The sequence below is a fragment of the Pyrus communis genome, chromosome 7 (genome assembly GCF_041283825.1).
Source record: "Pyrus communis isolate YQ-2024b chromosome 7, ASM4128382v1, whole genome shotgun sequence".
NCBI lineage: Eukaryota > Viridiplantae > Streptophyta > Magnoliopsida > Rosales > Rosaceae > Pyrus > Pyrus communis.
Window position 1 is genome coordinate 4,250,266 of NC_142571.1, and position 16,126 is coordinate 4,266,391.

Genomic DNA, 16,126 nt, shown 5'->3' on the forward strand with positions numbered 1-16,126 from the left:
TTGTCTCGAGACAATAGATTACGATGAAAAACAACTTTGCATGCATGGTGTATCAGCATTATCACTTAAATAGTTTTAGTAACTTTGTCTTTTCTTACACAAGGAGAAGGACGCCTTTGGCATCTCCATTCATTTTAATTAGTCAAATTGCCACTGACTAGGATCATCTAATTTAATAATACAACCATGCATCATGAAAGCCTTAAAATACAATGGGACTAGTGATTATTGGTGCAACGTCAAGGGTTGAGGTGGTGCATGCATGTTTATTGATTGTTGCAAAAAATACAATTCACATGCATAAAATAATCCATTAATGTCACCGTCCAATGGATTGTAACGGTAAGAGAAATCACCATGATAAACCAAATTATGTATTATGCATGTTGATAGGATTTTTACTATCTGTAAAAGTAGGGATAAAAATACTTAAAATACTTGTAAGAATACAAGGTTATCCTAATATAGTAGCTCAAGCATGGTCGTTCTCCATGGAGATTGAATGAATAATTTGTATTTAAACCAATTCTTAATTAACTACTTAAAACAAAGGTTGGAAAAGGTTGATTTTGTGATTTAAAGTAATAAAAATGAATTTAAATAAAAACAATTAAAGAAATCAACAAAGTAAAGAAAACAAAAGAAAACGGTTTTGGAAAACCAATTTAAGCACTAGGGTTCCATGGTCACTCTAACAATTATATGCACTTTTACTAATTACTTATAAATTTCCACATACATGCTTTGAATGTTAGGTTTCCCTAATGCATATTTTCCTCGTGATGTTCAAGTGGAAACGTATATTTAATATGCAACCCGTCTGTGATGTTCATATCAAATATAAACGTGCAAAACTCATTAAGTTTTGTGAAAACCCTTTGAAAAACCATGCAACCCTTAAGAGTTTAAATCAAAAGGTCAAAACAATATTATTAATTAATCCATATCATATCCAACACCTATCCAAAACACTATAAATACACATCCATTTGTTTACTAATCCATAAAAAATAATAATAATAAAATCAATTTTCTCAATAATTATTTTTTGCTTGGAATTTGAATTTGTTTACATCAAAATGTTCGTAAAAATAAAGCAAGATAGATAATACAAAGATTGATTCCAAAATTATTAGAAAAAAAATCAACAAAATACAAAAGTTGGAAGTGGGAATTATAGGTCCCTTACCATTGGTTTAATTTTGATTCAATTTTTCCAGTTCGGTTTACGATTATTTTAACCTAAAAATTGAAAAAAAAAATCTATAGTTATTAAAGACAGGAAATTAAATTTAGAGTAAAAACATAAGAAATAAGATTACGGGATAAAAACAATAAAATAAAATAAAGTTGGCTCACCAAGATGATCAACCACATATCGTTTAAATGACATTATTACTAACTCATTATGAAGCTAAGTTTACACCCTCCTCCTTAATATATAGATAACATCATTTGTTCAAAAAAATTAAAAAAAATGTTTTTTAGCCAAAATGATCCTTGAGATTGGCATAACTCATCACCTTGATCCCTTGTATTTGAAATTAATAGAAGTTGTCTCTTAGTTTGTCCACAATCAATCATTTCTTAGTTCTTCCATGAAAATTTTTGTTAAATGAAGACCAAAATGACAAAATACTCTCAATTAAATAAACAAAGGATCAAAATGATTTGACAAAACTTAGGATATTTTTGTCATTTTATCCTTATTTAATAGTGATTTTTCACGGAATGACCAAAATGAGTTTTATTGGGCTCCTTTACAGCTAAACTACGTGACATGTGTGCAAAATTTTTATTATTATTGTTTTTTATGTAAATGAGTTACTCCTACATAATTCTCATAATATGGTTCTTAGATAATAGCTCCTTACCTATAAAAAATCAAGAAGTGTTGCGGGCTGACCTTGAAAAACTAACAAAAAATTCAAGAAGTGTCGCGGGCTGACCTTGAAAAACTAACACATTAGGCCTTTTTGATAACCATTTTATTTTTTATTTTTCGTTCTCATTTTATGTGCTTATAAATGATGAAAGAATGATGAACAAGGGTGGTACAATAATTTCAAAGTTTTGGCACAAGAAAGGTAAAAACAAATACAAAACACTTAACATGATAGAGCTTCATTTTTTTTTTTCAAAAAAGAAAAAAGAAACACTAAAAATCGAAAAGATGTTCGTAAATTATTTCTCTCGATGATAAGCCCTATAATTTCGTAGGCTTGTTTGTGTTAGGATTTTGACGACATTTTTTTAAGTAGGTAGAAATTGCTGGGTTCAATCTAATGTTTAAATCTGTCTAATTATTTGACCCAATTTATGGCATGATGGCATAAAGACAATATTCTAAGACGAAAAGCAACTTTTCATGGTGCATTACCATAATCAATTAAATATTTTTGGTAACTTTGTCTTTTATTACACAAGCACGCCTTTGGCAGCTCCGTTCATTTTAGTTAGTCAAATTGCCACTGCCTAGATAAATTTATTATATATTAAGTAAGATTCAACTAAATCTTCCAGATAATTGGGATTAAGAATATCAAGTAATGAGTAATGCTTTCAGGGTGGTATAATAAGATAATAAACAAGTTTAGATTTAATAATGATTGTTTAATGTCAACAACCATGCATTATCAAAGCCAAGAAAATACAATTGTATTGGTGATTAATGCTGCAACGTGAATGGTTGAGGTGGTACATGCATGTTTGTTGATTGTTGCAAAAAATAAAAATAAAAAATACAATTCACATGCATAAAATAACCTACTAAGGATGTGTTATCCGCATAGCCCGTTTTACTTCTCATATATTCTTTTTATTTTCTGATTGCCAGATCAAATGAATTATAATAGCTCAAAGAACATAAATTACAAAAGGTGTATGAGAAGTAAAAAAATATGTGAGTGGACAGCATCGCCCAACCCATTAATGTCAACGTCCAATGTATTGAAATCACATTGCTAGACCAATTTATGTATTATGCATGTGATGCGCTAATTGTCAACTTATCATTTAGTATTATGGTCTAATAGTATTTCTTTTTATTTGTAATTATAAACGAGGATTCTTAGGTTCGATTTTTGTCGAATGAGAGCTTGTTACATGGTTTAGCTAAAATATCACTTCCATAATGTAAATATATCATTGTGTTTGAAAAAAAAAAAAAATACAACAAATTTTATTGGACCAAAAAGAAAATGATTTCTGTAGGGTTCAAACTTCAAACTCAAAGGGATAAGCTAGTACAATGTTGTGGAAAGCTCGTTAGGATGCTGTGTACTGTGTACTGCAACTTCTTGATGTACGATTGCCACATCCATTATCCATACAAGCATTTAGTGTTTCTGGCGTCAAATTAGTTGACATGTCTAAACCTAAAACCACTCGCTACTTTCCTAGAGAAGTTGTTCAGTTGGAATTTTTTATTTTTTTATTTTTTTTATTTAAAGAATCAACTATTAATATTGTCACATCAATCCATCTTTTTTATGGTCAAGAAGATTCGTAAATGCATCTCAATCTTCCCTGGTTACTATTGTGCAATTCATCAACACTAAAAATTGAACACAAAACGTGTTGTGTGAAATACGGACTTGAAATTCGCCCCAACTACTAACTGTAGTGGTTGAAGTTGTTGAGTTGGTTCAACCACTATGTACTTTCTCTAAAATCGTTAATTCCGCATAATGTAATTGAATTGCAAAATGACATATATTACTTCTTTTTTTTTGGTCAAAGGGTAAACTTTATTAAAGACGAACGGAAACGTTTACATCTTTCGTTAAAATATTAAATAAAAACTCCGGACCCAAACCACCCCAACGGAAAACACTTCTACGTGAGGCAACATATGTGGCTATAGCATGAGCAACGGCATTCCCATCCCGCTTTACAAACATAAACCTCACCCTTCCTAATTGAGATACCAACAAGCCAATATCATGCAAAAAGCATTCCAAAGTAGCATCAATTGCATATTCCTTATTAATCATTCGAATAAGCATCATGGAGTCAACCTCCACATTCTGGCAGCCTAACTCAATGCAGACCTGAACTGCAACACGCAAGGCAGCAACCTCAGCCAATGCTGTCGTGGTAAACAACAGCCCTCCCACTCCTCCCATAACCGCTTTTACCAATCTTCCCACTCCAAGCCCCATCGCAATTAATTTTGATCACCCCAAACAACGGCCTTCTCCACCTAAACAACTGCCCCGTAAAGGTTTCCCCCTGCCCCTACTCAATCTCATCAGATACACCCCTCTCCACACATTGTTCTGCTCGAAACTCCAAGATTTACTTTTGGACCACATGAACCATATCCATAGGATTAACAAGAACACCATCCCTACTACTACTACATCCCTACTACTACACCCCTATTGGCCGGAAGTGTACCCTTTCTCCCAAACTCCCCATTGGCTTGCATCTCCATACCCAATCTATACCCGAACAGTATAAGCACCATTAGTTGAATAATGCCAAATTATTCTGTCCATGCGCCCTGCCACACTAACAGGCAGTCCCAGTATTATGTTACTTTCCTCCTCATCAAAGCATGTCTGCACTAAATAAAACTTCCAATTCCCCGAATCTGAATCAATCAAATCCCCCACCATCATCGGCATCTCACTGTGTGTTGATCTTACTCTGAAAGTATGAGGTCATGGAAGCCAATGATCCTGCTTAATACGTATACACCGCCCATCCCACACTCGCCACCTTAATCCTCATTCCAAAACCCTCTGGCCCTGTAAAATCCCTTTCCAAGACTAGCTCCCTCTCTTTGTGTCACATCCTGGTCCGGACCCCCACCACATCCAGGGCTCGACTTCATCGTAGCACAATATTGTCCGTTTAGGCCCCTACCACACCCTCACGGTTTTGTTTTTGGGAACTCACACGAGAACTTTCCAATGGGTCACCCATCCTGGGATTGCTCTCGAGCGAACTCGCTAAACTTCGAAGTTCCGATTGAACCCGAAGATAGTGAGCTCCCAAAAGACCTCGTGTTAGGTAAAGATGAGAATATACATATAATGGTTGCAGAATCCACTCCCCAGGGCAATGTGAGATGTTACAATCCACCCTCCCTTAGGGGCCCCCACCACATCCCGGGTTCGACTCCACCGTAGCACGATATTGTCCACTTTGGGCTCCTACCACACCCTCACGGTTTTATTTCTGGAAATTCAGACGAAAACTTTCCAATGGGTCACCCATCCTGGGATTACTCTTGTGCGAACTCGTTTAACTTCGAAGTTCCGATTGAACTTGAAGCCGGTGAGCTCCCAAATAGCCTCGTGCTAGGTAGAGATGAGAATATACATATAAGGCTTACAATATCCACTCCCCTAGGCGATGTGGGATGTTACACTTTGCCTCCAAAAACGGTTGATCCAGAAAATATTTAGCTTTAAGAATTTGTCCCAATAACTACCAGGTTGAACCAAAAGACGCAACCCAATCTTTGCTAAATAAGCAAGGTTGAAAGCTAATAAATCCCGAAACCCTAGTCCTCCAGTCTTCTTGCTTCGCTTCATTTTCTGCTAGGAAACCCAATGCATGCTGCCTTTATCCTTATTTCCTCTCCACCAAAAGTTGGCTATAGCTAATTCCAACTCCTTATATAACCCCACCGGAAGCTTAAAACACGATATGGCATAGTTTGGCAACGCCATAGCCACTGCTTTAATAAGAACTTCTTTCCCAGCCGGGGATAAAAACTGCTCCGCCCATCCATTTATCCTCCCCTCCAAGGCCTCTCGAACACCCTCAAAAACCGCCTTCTTAGACGCTCCAAAATCTGCAGTGATCCCCAAGTACTTACCAAATTCATCACGACCCTGAATGTTAGTACATGTAGCCAAATTCCATCGTTGTAGCCGCGAGCACTTTACCCCAAAATACAAGGAGCTTTTCTCCCTATTAAGAATCTGTCCAGATGCTTCTGCATAACACTACAAAACCTCCATAACCTCCTAAACCTCTTCCTCCTTGGCCTTACAAACAATAACCGCATCGTCTGCAAAGAATAGATGAGATAAAGGCATCGCATCTGGTACTACGCGGATCCCATGTAAAGACCCCCGTTCCTCCCTCCTCAATAATAATGCAGAAAACCCCTCCGCACACATCAAAAACAAGAACAGGGACATAGGGTCCCCTTGCCTTAACCCTCTTTGGGGTTGAATATATCTAGTAGATGCTCCATTAATTAGCACATTGTAAGATACCGTAGTAATACATTTTGCAATACGATGACAAAATTCAGGAGGAAACCCCAAAGCATCCATTTGCAAGTGGTTAAGATACCGTAGTATTACTTTTATTTAGTATATAAAATTCATTTGCAAGTGGTTAAATGTCTTAATAATTAGTACATTGCGTCTTGTTTTCAGACCTCCTCCTTCCATCCTTCCTCATGAATCACTCTTCCCATATGGATGCTTTCGTATTACTCGCCACCAAAAAGGGAATTTGAAATGAATAACTCCGATTTCTACTCTTTTGAGATAGATTTAAACCGGAAATGTGATCAACCTTTATGATTAATCCAAGCTTTTTTTTGTTATCAGTTTAGGTCTGTTGCCTGTGTGCTCTGAGATTAATATAGGGTGACTCATCGGTTGGGGTTGGATTTCACTAAATTAACGTTGGGATGCAATTTTTATCTTCCAGTTAATTTGAACTTTTTAAAGAGAAGTACGATATTTATTGATGACATAGCATAATTCGTACAAAGAAGATAGGGTACTTTTTTTGAGCTTCGATAAAATCTTGTCAGAACTTTCAACTCAAACAAAGGAAAAAAGAGAATCCCACACCACAATTACAAAGATTAACAAGAGGTTTGAATTTATCTTCTTATTTGTTTCCAAGGTTTTGTCTGATTTCATTGTATTGCATTTCATGTCAATTTTATTTTGGATAAAACAATGGCTATGTTCTAAGAACGCTAAACCTACTGAATAGGTTCACTAAATCCTTTAATTCAAATTCTGTTGAAGGTTCAGTAATCTCGTAAACTTCACATAGAGAAGTGGACTTATCCCATAATTTATTTTTTCTTTTTTAAAAAGGGGGTCAACTGGTGGCTTCGTCGTAGTAGTTTATCATTTCAAGAGCCAGAAAGACTTGCAGAGGCATTTCAGTCTCCCCTGGCCAACATCATGCGATTCATCAGCGCCAAGAATCTAACATCGTACAATTCGTCCTCAACCCCTGACCATCATCTCACAACAGACTAGCCATAATAAACTAGTTCAATTTCACTTTTAGCAATATTCGAGTTTATAATCTCTCACTTACAAGTATGTACGACCATAACACTAAGTGATTTTTCTATGTTCATTTAAAAGCCAAGAAATAGAAAATAAAGAAATATATAGCCAAGAAATAGGAAAGAAAGAGGAATATAAAAGTAATTTTCTTTTCTTTTCTTTTATTTTAGAAAATTTTAACAAAAAAATTTTGGTACGGTTCAGTTTAACGAAAAAATATATTTTTACACTAAAAAGTCAATCATACTACTAGTTATTTTACTCTTTATTTTATCATTATCATTAAAAATTAAAATTTTTAAATTATTTTCATTATCTTTCTTTTGGAGGAATATTAAAGTAACTGAAAAGCAAGATAAGAATAATAAACGTGCTATCGCTTTTACGTTTCGTCGCCGAGTGAAAATAAAAACAAAAATCCGAGTCAACCTTTTCCTCATCTCCATTTTTGCTTTTATTTATATTTTACTATAAAAATATCATTTGGGTTTCGCCAGTTGCACACCAGCATCCAATCCATAACAAAATTTCTCAATTCTTCCTCAGCTTTCTTGAAATCCCAAACACTAACATGGCGTCTCAGGTATGTACCTCTGCTCCTCTTCTCCTTTGCTTTCAATTCAATTTTATATCTGGGATTTTATTGAAATTTAATAGATTGGATTGGATTGGGGTTTTTGGTGCTGGATGTAAAGTTAAGGACTTGTAAGTCAAATTTGGGTGCGATGGTACATAAATTTGTTGAACCAGTGTTGGGTTTGATTTGAAATTTTACTCTGTCCCTGTATTTTGTTTTACAATAATATTCTCAGTTTATGTAGCAAATTATGCTTTTACTTGCTTTTTTTTTTTCGGAAATTTAGTTGCTTAAGCTTGTTATCCAGCTTAAAATATATATTTTTCAAGTTATTCATTTTTGCTTTTAGCCGCTGAGCTAGGAATTTATTCTGATCAAAAGCAATTGAAGAAAAAAAATATATATATATATATATATATTTGATTGAAAAGTCTCTTGCTTTTATAGGAATGAATTGCATAAAAATTGAGAGAATCAAAAGAAACTGATTATGTCTTGAGGTGAAGAGAATATCTTAAAAATTGATGGGGGAGTTTGAAATCATCGTTAGAATGGCGATATGTTAGCATAGGTTTGGTTCTGTGAATTTCGGTATATGTTGGTTCTTTGTTTCTTTTCAGTATTTAATTCATAGTTTGATTGTTTTTCGGTGCAGACTACGGTCCTCAAGGTTGGTATGTCTTGTCAAGGCTGTGTTGGGGCCGTCAAACGGGTTCTTGGCAAACTTGAAGGTTTGTTTATAGCTCGTGTTTGTCCGCTTCAATTGTGTTGATCTTCCTACTCTTCAGTGCCGTGCTTAAGTCTTTTTAATCTAGCATGAGAAAATCATTTGAATCTTCTTTAATACCTATTCTATTTCAATTGAGGCTATAAGTTACAACAATAGGCAAACTATGTAATCATGTGAATATATCCACGAATGTGGATTTAAGTGTTGCGATGGTTCGATCTTGTGAAAGTCCGATATATTTTTGTTGTATACGTTGACACTGAAGCTCTGTGCATTGATTATCACTTCGGTGGCCTTCAAAAGAAAAAGGAAGAAATAGGTCGTGGTTCTCTTATATCTTAGAGATGGGTGTAAACTTCACCTTGGGTTTAGAGGCCATGAAATCGCCCTGTTCCCCTAGGTGGTCTAGTGCATTGCATATTATCCCGGTTCCCACATGTTAATCCATTTAAAAATCAAATAGAGAGGTTGTTTTGGAGTAAGTATGTTTGAACAGGGATTATGCTATTAATCATTGTTCTAACTTTTAACAAAATTTAGAGTCCATAATTATGTGGATTTTGTTTATCTTGATAATGATGGGAGATGTTCTTTCTTCTCATCCTCAGGTGTAGAATCATATGACATTGATTTCGATGCTCAGAAAGTGACAGTGAAAAGCAATTTACCACCCGAGACAGTGCTGCAAACTGTTTCCAAAACTGGCAAGAAGACTGCTTATTGGGAAGCAGAAGCACCAGCAGAACCGGAAGCTAAGCCTGCAGAAGCTGTGGTGGCTGCTTAGCTTAGTGTTTTGCCTATTTAATGTGGGCGTAGTTTGTTTAATGTGTGTTTCGTCGGTGAACACCGACATGAAAGACTATGAAGTCCTTGTTAAACTTTTACTTGTTCGTATGCACAATTTGAACTTGTTGTATGATTTCCTGTATAAATAAATGGGAGACGGTGTGTTGTTTGAAGCCTTCTTTTAATTTCTTTTACTGCTTCGGTGTTTAATGTTCTATGAGATAGTTTTCCCTGATTTGTGACATTCTGAGATTACTTACCCCTCAGTCGCGAGTGTTTTACCTAAAGAAAAAACTTGGTTGTTCAATACTGTTAAGTACTGTTTACCTCGACTGCGGTGACTTGCAGTCACATCCCTTACGAGAGAGCGCTTCACAGCATTCACACATGCGCTCGAGGTTCTGCGTTCAATTCCTTCCTTCTCCAATATCACTTGCATAAAAAAGAGACGGGCTTACAATCCCAGTCACATTACCCTGCACGATGTAAAGGCTGTGATCCCCGATGGAGGTTCAGAGCTCGATGCCATGATGGGAACCCTAGGCAAGAGGTTTGCAAATTCCACTGTTTGTGACTGTAACTTCAGAGGGTTTCTGTAACAGATCCAGTTCTCTGGCCTACTCCTGTTGACCATTCTGAACATAATTGGTCCCGTAATTGGCATGAACTTGCTTCCTTCTTGGGCTTGATCCTCTGCAATATTTCTTTCGCCGGCACAATTATTTGGAGGTTGCGGAGATTCCTAGTTACAGTTCTTTGGTAAGTGACCGTTCTTTTTGTATGTGTAAAATGTACAGGATTCAGACTGTTGATTTAGTTCTTCGACTCTGGAAGCATGAAGTTCAGGCTGTTCATCTTTCGTTTGTCCAATTGTTCTTCCTGCTTGGTTCAATTTGCTCAAATCGTAGCTCTCGTTGCCTTCCATTGGAGAAAGTACCTGAATAAGATGGGGAAAGCTCAGAGGAAACCAGACTAGAAGCATGCACAAATGTGTATACATTATACAGTTTATTGATCGTTGATGGATTTAAAAAAATATGAACAGCATGCATTCTACCTGGACTTCATCGAGGGTGACTCCATTTTCCTCAAGGAAGGCGAGGAAGTTGCCAAGGTTTTCGTTGCTTGGACGATAATGTCCACTGTATGCTGACACGGACTGAAAGTCAAAAGGACATATAGCATTCAGATGTAAAAAGGGTAAGGATTTCCAATTACGACAAGGGGAATTAGGAGCTAGAAGCATAATAAATTAAATATCCAAGAGGACGAGTTATCCCGAGAGATGGAATACAGCCTGATATCAAGAGTTTAGAGTACCAGATTTTCTGATTGATGTATTACTATATGTACCTTGAGCCTTCCATCTTTTACTGCAAGTCTTCCAGCAGCCAAGGTAGCCCCTCCCGCAAGGAAGCTGGAATGATGAAATGATCCCTTCCTCTTCTTGAACGACGAACAAGAAGAGCATCAGTATTCTGCAAATAGAAGTGGCGAACACTAAAGCTAAACACAGTTGACGTCCATATCAGATCTTACCACACCAGCATAAAGTTTCCTCGAGGTGCTCATGACGAAAATCCATTTAGCATCTTGCATTCCTAGATTTGTATCAAGAAGATGTCCTGTTCCTCCGTGCACCAATATCCCTTCATGAATGATATATTCGAATTGTTCCCTCTCTTGCTTGTTTACATAAAAGATCACCACAAGATGCATAAGAGAATGTTAGCATATTTTATTTGATGCGGAGCTCAAAAACAAGGGTTTATAATCTTAATCCTGTGTTTGTGACTGTAATTTATACTACTAGTACCACATTTTTTCATCAGATTCTAGAACTAGTCATGCCTATATTTATCGTGGATCGATGAGTGGCAAGTATAACCATGCTTTTCTGAATGAACTTGTTTAGGAATGCTGCTAAAGTTGTTCCAAGTTACAAAATACGCAGCACGGAGGGGAGTATGGTACCGGTCCTAGATATTTGATGCATTCTTGTTGCAGCCTTGATCTTGAGCAATCCTTGAGATCAACTTCCTTGCCATCTCCAATGTCCAACCTATAAAAGGTAGAGACTCTTCTTTCTAAATCATCTAAGATTAGATGTATCGACTATCTTAGAAAGAATTTATTGAACATGATAAACTGCGGATATTGAATCGAATGTGGTACTATTGACCAGATACCGAAAATATACCAAATACTACGGAGAGAATCATGTATATACCAGTAGAAAAATGGTTGCCCAGCATCACATCTACACCACTCATCATAGTAGAAGTTCAGATTATGGCCATAACGGTGTCTTGGATCAATCTGCAACAACCATGACGACAATGAGCAGCCAAGATGAATTTCTTCACACCAGAAATCAATGGTTACTCTAATTACAAGCTTACCGCTTCTATCCAATGTTGGAAAGCTAACTTTTGTGCGTTGGCATCCTTAGATAATCCTTTCCCGAGCTACAAAGAATTAATCAAACATGAACCGTTAATTTTTCTTCTTTCGAGCGTTAGAAAGATTTAATGTAGGAGTAATAAGTTTATGTGCCATGAGGAAGATAAGGAAACACACCTTCGATGCAATGAGACTGATCCTACTCCACCGTGACGCTGCAGTTTCGGATTTATGATAATCGAAGAAGGAAACTGTACTCCGATTCAGCTTTGCATAATCTATGGCTTGCCACCTCCAATTAATCCAAAAACTCCCATGTTATATAACCTTGAGATTATAAGTAGAAAACGAGATCAAAATGTTCACATGAAAACTAATTACCATAGCTGTTCAGCAACAAGAACCGAATCTGCTAGCCTACGCCTGGTTCTATAACTTCTGTACACTTTTTGCAACTTCACTGCCGCTGTTGATTCCTGGCCGTGACTTGTGTGATGAGGAACCGCCACCGCTGTCGCTGATGCACCGTGGTAGCAATCCAGAGAAAGCTCAGCCATTGTTACAAAAATGTTGCAACAGTAGCAGTTTTTTTGTTTGGTTATGGCCTATGGGATGGATATAAAGTTGATCACGCACACCCCATTAATGGGTGGTACCAGTATTGCAGTGGCAACAAACAACACGAGCGTTGAAATTTTTGCAAAGAGCTAGACAGTGGTCTCCACCCTTCAACCAAGAGTCATGTCATGGAGTAATCTGATCAGCTGGTGCTTAGTTTCAACCCGTTGTGGCTGTCCATACACAAGATTAGACTCGGTTTTTAAACTTTGGATAATATTGACGTCGGTTATAAAATTTGACAAAACTATTTATGAGCGCGATTCAATTCAGTTGTTTGAGACCACGATGTCAATAAAATAATCTTGAAAATAAGAAATGAACCCTCAAATTGCTTTCGATAAAAATCAATTTGCATGCATGCATTATGCACAAGCGTCCTCCAATTGATTTTTTTAGGGGAAGTGGTTTTCAGATACCTCTATTCTTCTCCCGCACATCCTTGATATTCCAGACGTTTGGATAGAATAAATAAATAAAGAAAAGTTGTGGACAAAAATGAACAGAGGTGGCTGCAAAAAATCGAGTGGTGGAAATCATTTTCGTTTTTGAACTATATATCGTATTAAATCAACAAATTTTTGACATTGTTCAAATTAAAATTCACAAAATAAAATTCCAGCTACATGTATATTTGAAATTTTATATCACAATTGCTTTGAAACAAACTTGAGTTTATTATCTGACTAGTAATATTCTACCGAATTGTCCTTGCGTTTCTCGGCCTGGGCAAAGTCCCGGCAAGCAACCGGCCGGGGAATGTTGGGTGGGGTATTGCATCTTAGTAGTGCCCAATTGACCCCATTGAAAAATGGATGGTGTTTGATTGCTGTTGCACCCATTGTGGACCCCAATCTCCTTGAAGGGTCCTTGATCAAAAGTTGTGCGATTAAATCCTTGGCGGGCCCGGGCACGGTGGGCTCCTTTGGAAACTCAAGTGCTCGAGCCAGAATATTGGCTAGGGTTAGTTCATGGTTAGTTCCTTTGAACGGTGTCACACCGTAGAACATTTCAAATATGAACACACCTAAAGTCCACCAATCTACTGCATTGCCATGCCCTTCGCCTGATACAATCTCCGGCGACAAGTACTCATGGGTCCCGACGAATGACATCGATCGGACGTTGATAGGCTCAGCCACGATCTCGAGCGCCCCGCGGTGGCCGGATTTCTTTTTGCGTTTTTGTTTCGGGTTTGTGTATGGTGCGGCCGAGACCATACAACTTGGTAGGATGCATGATGACATGCCAAAGTTTAGCTTGTTGGGATCATCGGCACGGTTGGTGACTGGTGGATCTCGATCAGAAACAATCTGAGCCGTTGATGTTGAATCGGTGGTTGTTAATGAGAGATCAAAGTCGGTTAACATGATATGGCCGTCTAATCTTATGAGTACATTTTCGGGCTTGAGATCACGGTATATTATTCCCATCATGTGGAGGTACTCCAGAGCTGCAACTATTTCCGATGCATAGAATCTTCAACCACAAAAAAGGACATAAATTGGAAAATTATGAAAACAAAGAAAATAAAAAAATTAATTTCCAAATAAAAAAAATTAATTGATTGCATATTATTTGGTCCGTTTATGGGTGATTTTCCGTATTAACGACCAATTAAAAACCCTTTAAAATGTCACCTAATTGGAGTGGTAACCAAAAGCAGCAACCTAATCAAATTTTGCCCTAATTAAGGCATATAATTACGGAAATTAATATCGATCATGGTCATGATCAAGTGTTGCCACGATAACAAATTATCCGTTGTATCGTGTAAGTTTTTTTTTTTTTTTTTTTTTTGGTAAATAAAATATTGAAGAAAAAAGAAAAATACAAATATGCAGCAAAGAGCTGCAGCCGCCAGAAAAACATAAAGCAGTTGCCAACAACGCTGTACTAAAGCGGCAACAACAAACACTAACTATTCAGAGAGATATTTCATTCTTGTAAAAATAGATTAATTAGCAGTGAAATGAGCGATTTTCAAAACCCTCATTTGAAATTTAAATTTCTGGTAGTGGACTTAACTGAGTTAAGAACCACGGAAGTTAGTTAACATAATTTCTTCAATTTACAATTATCTATATCATATAAGTTGCTCTCAAACTCGAGACATAAAATAAAGCCTATGAAACCCGTCTCAAGCCAATAATGGGACCCACTTATTATGTGACATTATATAATTACCGATTTGCAAATATAATTAAGAAAATTGAAGCATATGCACGCCTATACGTCACAAATGCATAGATGATAGGATTAAATTGCATATGTCATAGTGCAAATTGTACTCACCGGACGGAAGCTTCACGGAAACGTTTGTCCGGTTGGCATTGGCGGAGGACATGGAGGTCGCCGCCGGGACAAAACTCGGTCAACAAGCAAGACCATTTATCGGACTCCAACCAGGCGTAGAGCGTGGGCAAAAATGGGTGATCCAACATTTCCAATATTTCCCTCTCTACCCTTGCCCTATTTCCTTTGTTCCTAAACGCCAACTCCTCCTTGTCCATCACTTTGGCAGCAAACATGCACCCATCACTACCCTCCAACTCCACAAGGTACACGCTCCCTATGTCGCCGCTCCCGAGGCGGCGCAGGAGGCCGAGGTTATCGAGGCTGAGCCCCTTGCCATCGGACTTCTTTAATTGGATCGCATCCCAGCATGGATCGCGTGGCGGCGCGTGGGGTTTGGTGGTGGATGTTATGTGGCTTGAAGTGGTCCGTATGGCAGTTCCAGAATTCGAACTTATGCTATGATTTGTTTCGGTAGTAATGGTCATGTCAGCGGCCCCGTTAGAAGCATACTCAAGGTGAAGGTTGTCTATATCGTTGACGAGGTCATCGACACATTGCTGCATGGTTATGGTGACGGTGGTGGAACCGTGGAAGTGGTGATGGTGATTAGGGTGGAGGTGGAGACAAACTCCAAATGAAGAGTCGGAAGTAAAAATAGGAGGAGCCTTTTGAAGCGAGGTGGAAAGAGTCATGGGCCGGCCAAATTTGGAAATGGGCCATATGGCTGGCTGCTGTGTTGTGAGGGCCCACAGTGGGCCCAATTAATGGATTTTCTTTTCGGCTTTTTGTTTCCATATCTGGAATTTTGGATTTTATGGCTTGTTATTTATCTAGTGTAGCTGTTTACGCGTGAATATATTAATAGTAATATTTAAATTAATATACGTAATAAGAAATTAACAGTTTTCATGGAATTAAATAATAAATGCGGGAAGAATATGTGGTAGTAACCGTAGTATACGAATGCAAGATTCTCCCTGTTTGGATTTTGTTTCCCTTTTGATTAAGGTGGGGCAACCTTTTTGTTTGATTAGCTAGATTAGATCATAACGTTGTTGTCTTTGACTATAATCATGTCTCAATTAACATGAAAAACTCATTGTTTCTCTTGATCGATCTGTATTTATGACGTATTCTACTTATGAAAACATATGGTGTCCGTTCGGGGTTTATTATTTCGGGGTACTTATGTTTTTTTTTCAAGTTTTGGATTGCTAAGTTGTTTGATAAGGGGCATGATTTCTGCTTATTTGAAAAGCAGCGGTGTGAGAAAGTTCATTTCAGAAGTTGTTTCACATAACTTTTTTGTTAGTTCAGTGTTGGTCAAATGCTGACATCAACTCCTAGTAATATTTTATATTAACCTTATTTGTCAAGTTTAATTTTAAGATTAAGCTAAAACCCCTAAATATTTTCTTTTTCTTTTTC

General features: G+C 37.2%; 2 protein-coding genes and 1 pseudogene across 3 annotated transcripts; 1 reads left to right on the forward strand and 2 right to left on the reverse strand.

The window, feature by feature from the left end:
- The first annotated feature begins 7,711 nt into the window (after positions 1 to 7,711).
- LOC137733997 (copper transport protein ATX1) lies at positions 7,712 to 9,552 on the forward strand. Its single transcript, XM_068473225.2, has 3 exons — positions 7,712 to 7,869; positions 8,519 to 8,594; positions 9,202 to 9,552. The coding sequence occupies exons 1-3, from the start codon at positions 7,858 to 7,860 to the stop codon at positions 9,375 to 9,377; spliced, it is 264 nt and encodes an 87-aa protein (XP_068329326.1). The 5' UTR covers positions 7,712 to 7,857; the 3' UTR covers positions 9,378 to 9,552.
- A 132-nt stretch (positions 9,553 to 9,684) lies between these two features.
- On the reverse strand, positions 9,685 to 12,450 carry LOC137733996 (IQ domain-containing protein IQM3-like; annotated as a pseudogene). The gene is made up of 9 exons (XR_015964551.1): positions 12,164 to 12,450; positions 11,960 to 12,074; positions 11,782 to 11,847; positions 11,610 to 11,698; positions 11,354 to 11,441; positions 10,919 to 11,065; positions 10,733 to 10,825; positions 10,437 to 10,538; positions 9,685 to 10,316 (listed from the first exon to the last, which is right to left on the reverse strand). The product of XR_015964551.1 is annotated as an IQ domain-containing protein IQM3-like (transcript).
- A 551-nt stretch (positions 12,451 to 13,001) lies between these two features.
- Positions 13,002 to 15,505, reverse strand: LOC137733242 (serine/threonine-protein kinase D6PK-like). The gene is made up of 2 exons (XM_068472390.2): positions 14,696 to 15,505; positions 13,002 to 13,879 (listed from the first exon to the last, which is right to left on the reverse strand). The coding sequence occupies exons 1-2, from the start codon at positions 15,388 to 15,390 to the stop codon at positions 13,087 to 13,089; spliced, it is 1,488 nt and encodes a 495-aa protein (XP_068328491.2). The 5' UTR covers positions 15,391 to 15,505; the 3' UTR covers positions 13,002 to 13,086.
- Between the last annotated feature and the right edge of the window lie 621 nt (positions 15,506 to 16,126).

Coding starts and splice junctions, on each gene's coding strand:
- LOC137733997 (XM_068473225.2), top strand. Junction 8,595..9,201: donor GGTTCTTGGCAAACTTGAAG/GTTTGTTTATAG, acceptor TCTCATCCTCAG/GTGTAGAATCATATGACATT.
- LOC137733242 (XM_068472390.2), bottom strand. CDS start 15,390: ATGACTCTTTCCACCTCGCTTCAAAAGGCTCCTCCTATTTTTACTTCC. Junction 13,880..14,695: donor TTCCGTGAAGCTTCCGTCCG/GTGAGTACAATT, acceptor TTGTGGTTGAAG/ATTCTATGCATCGGAAATAG.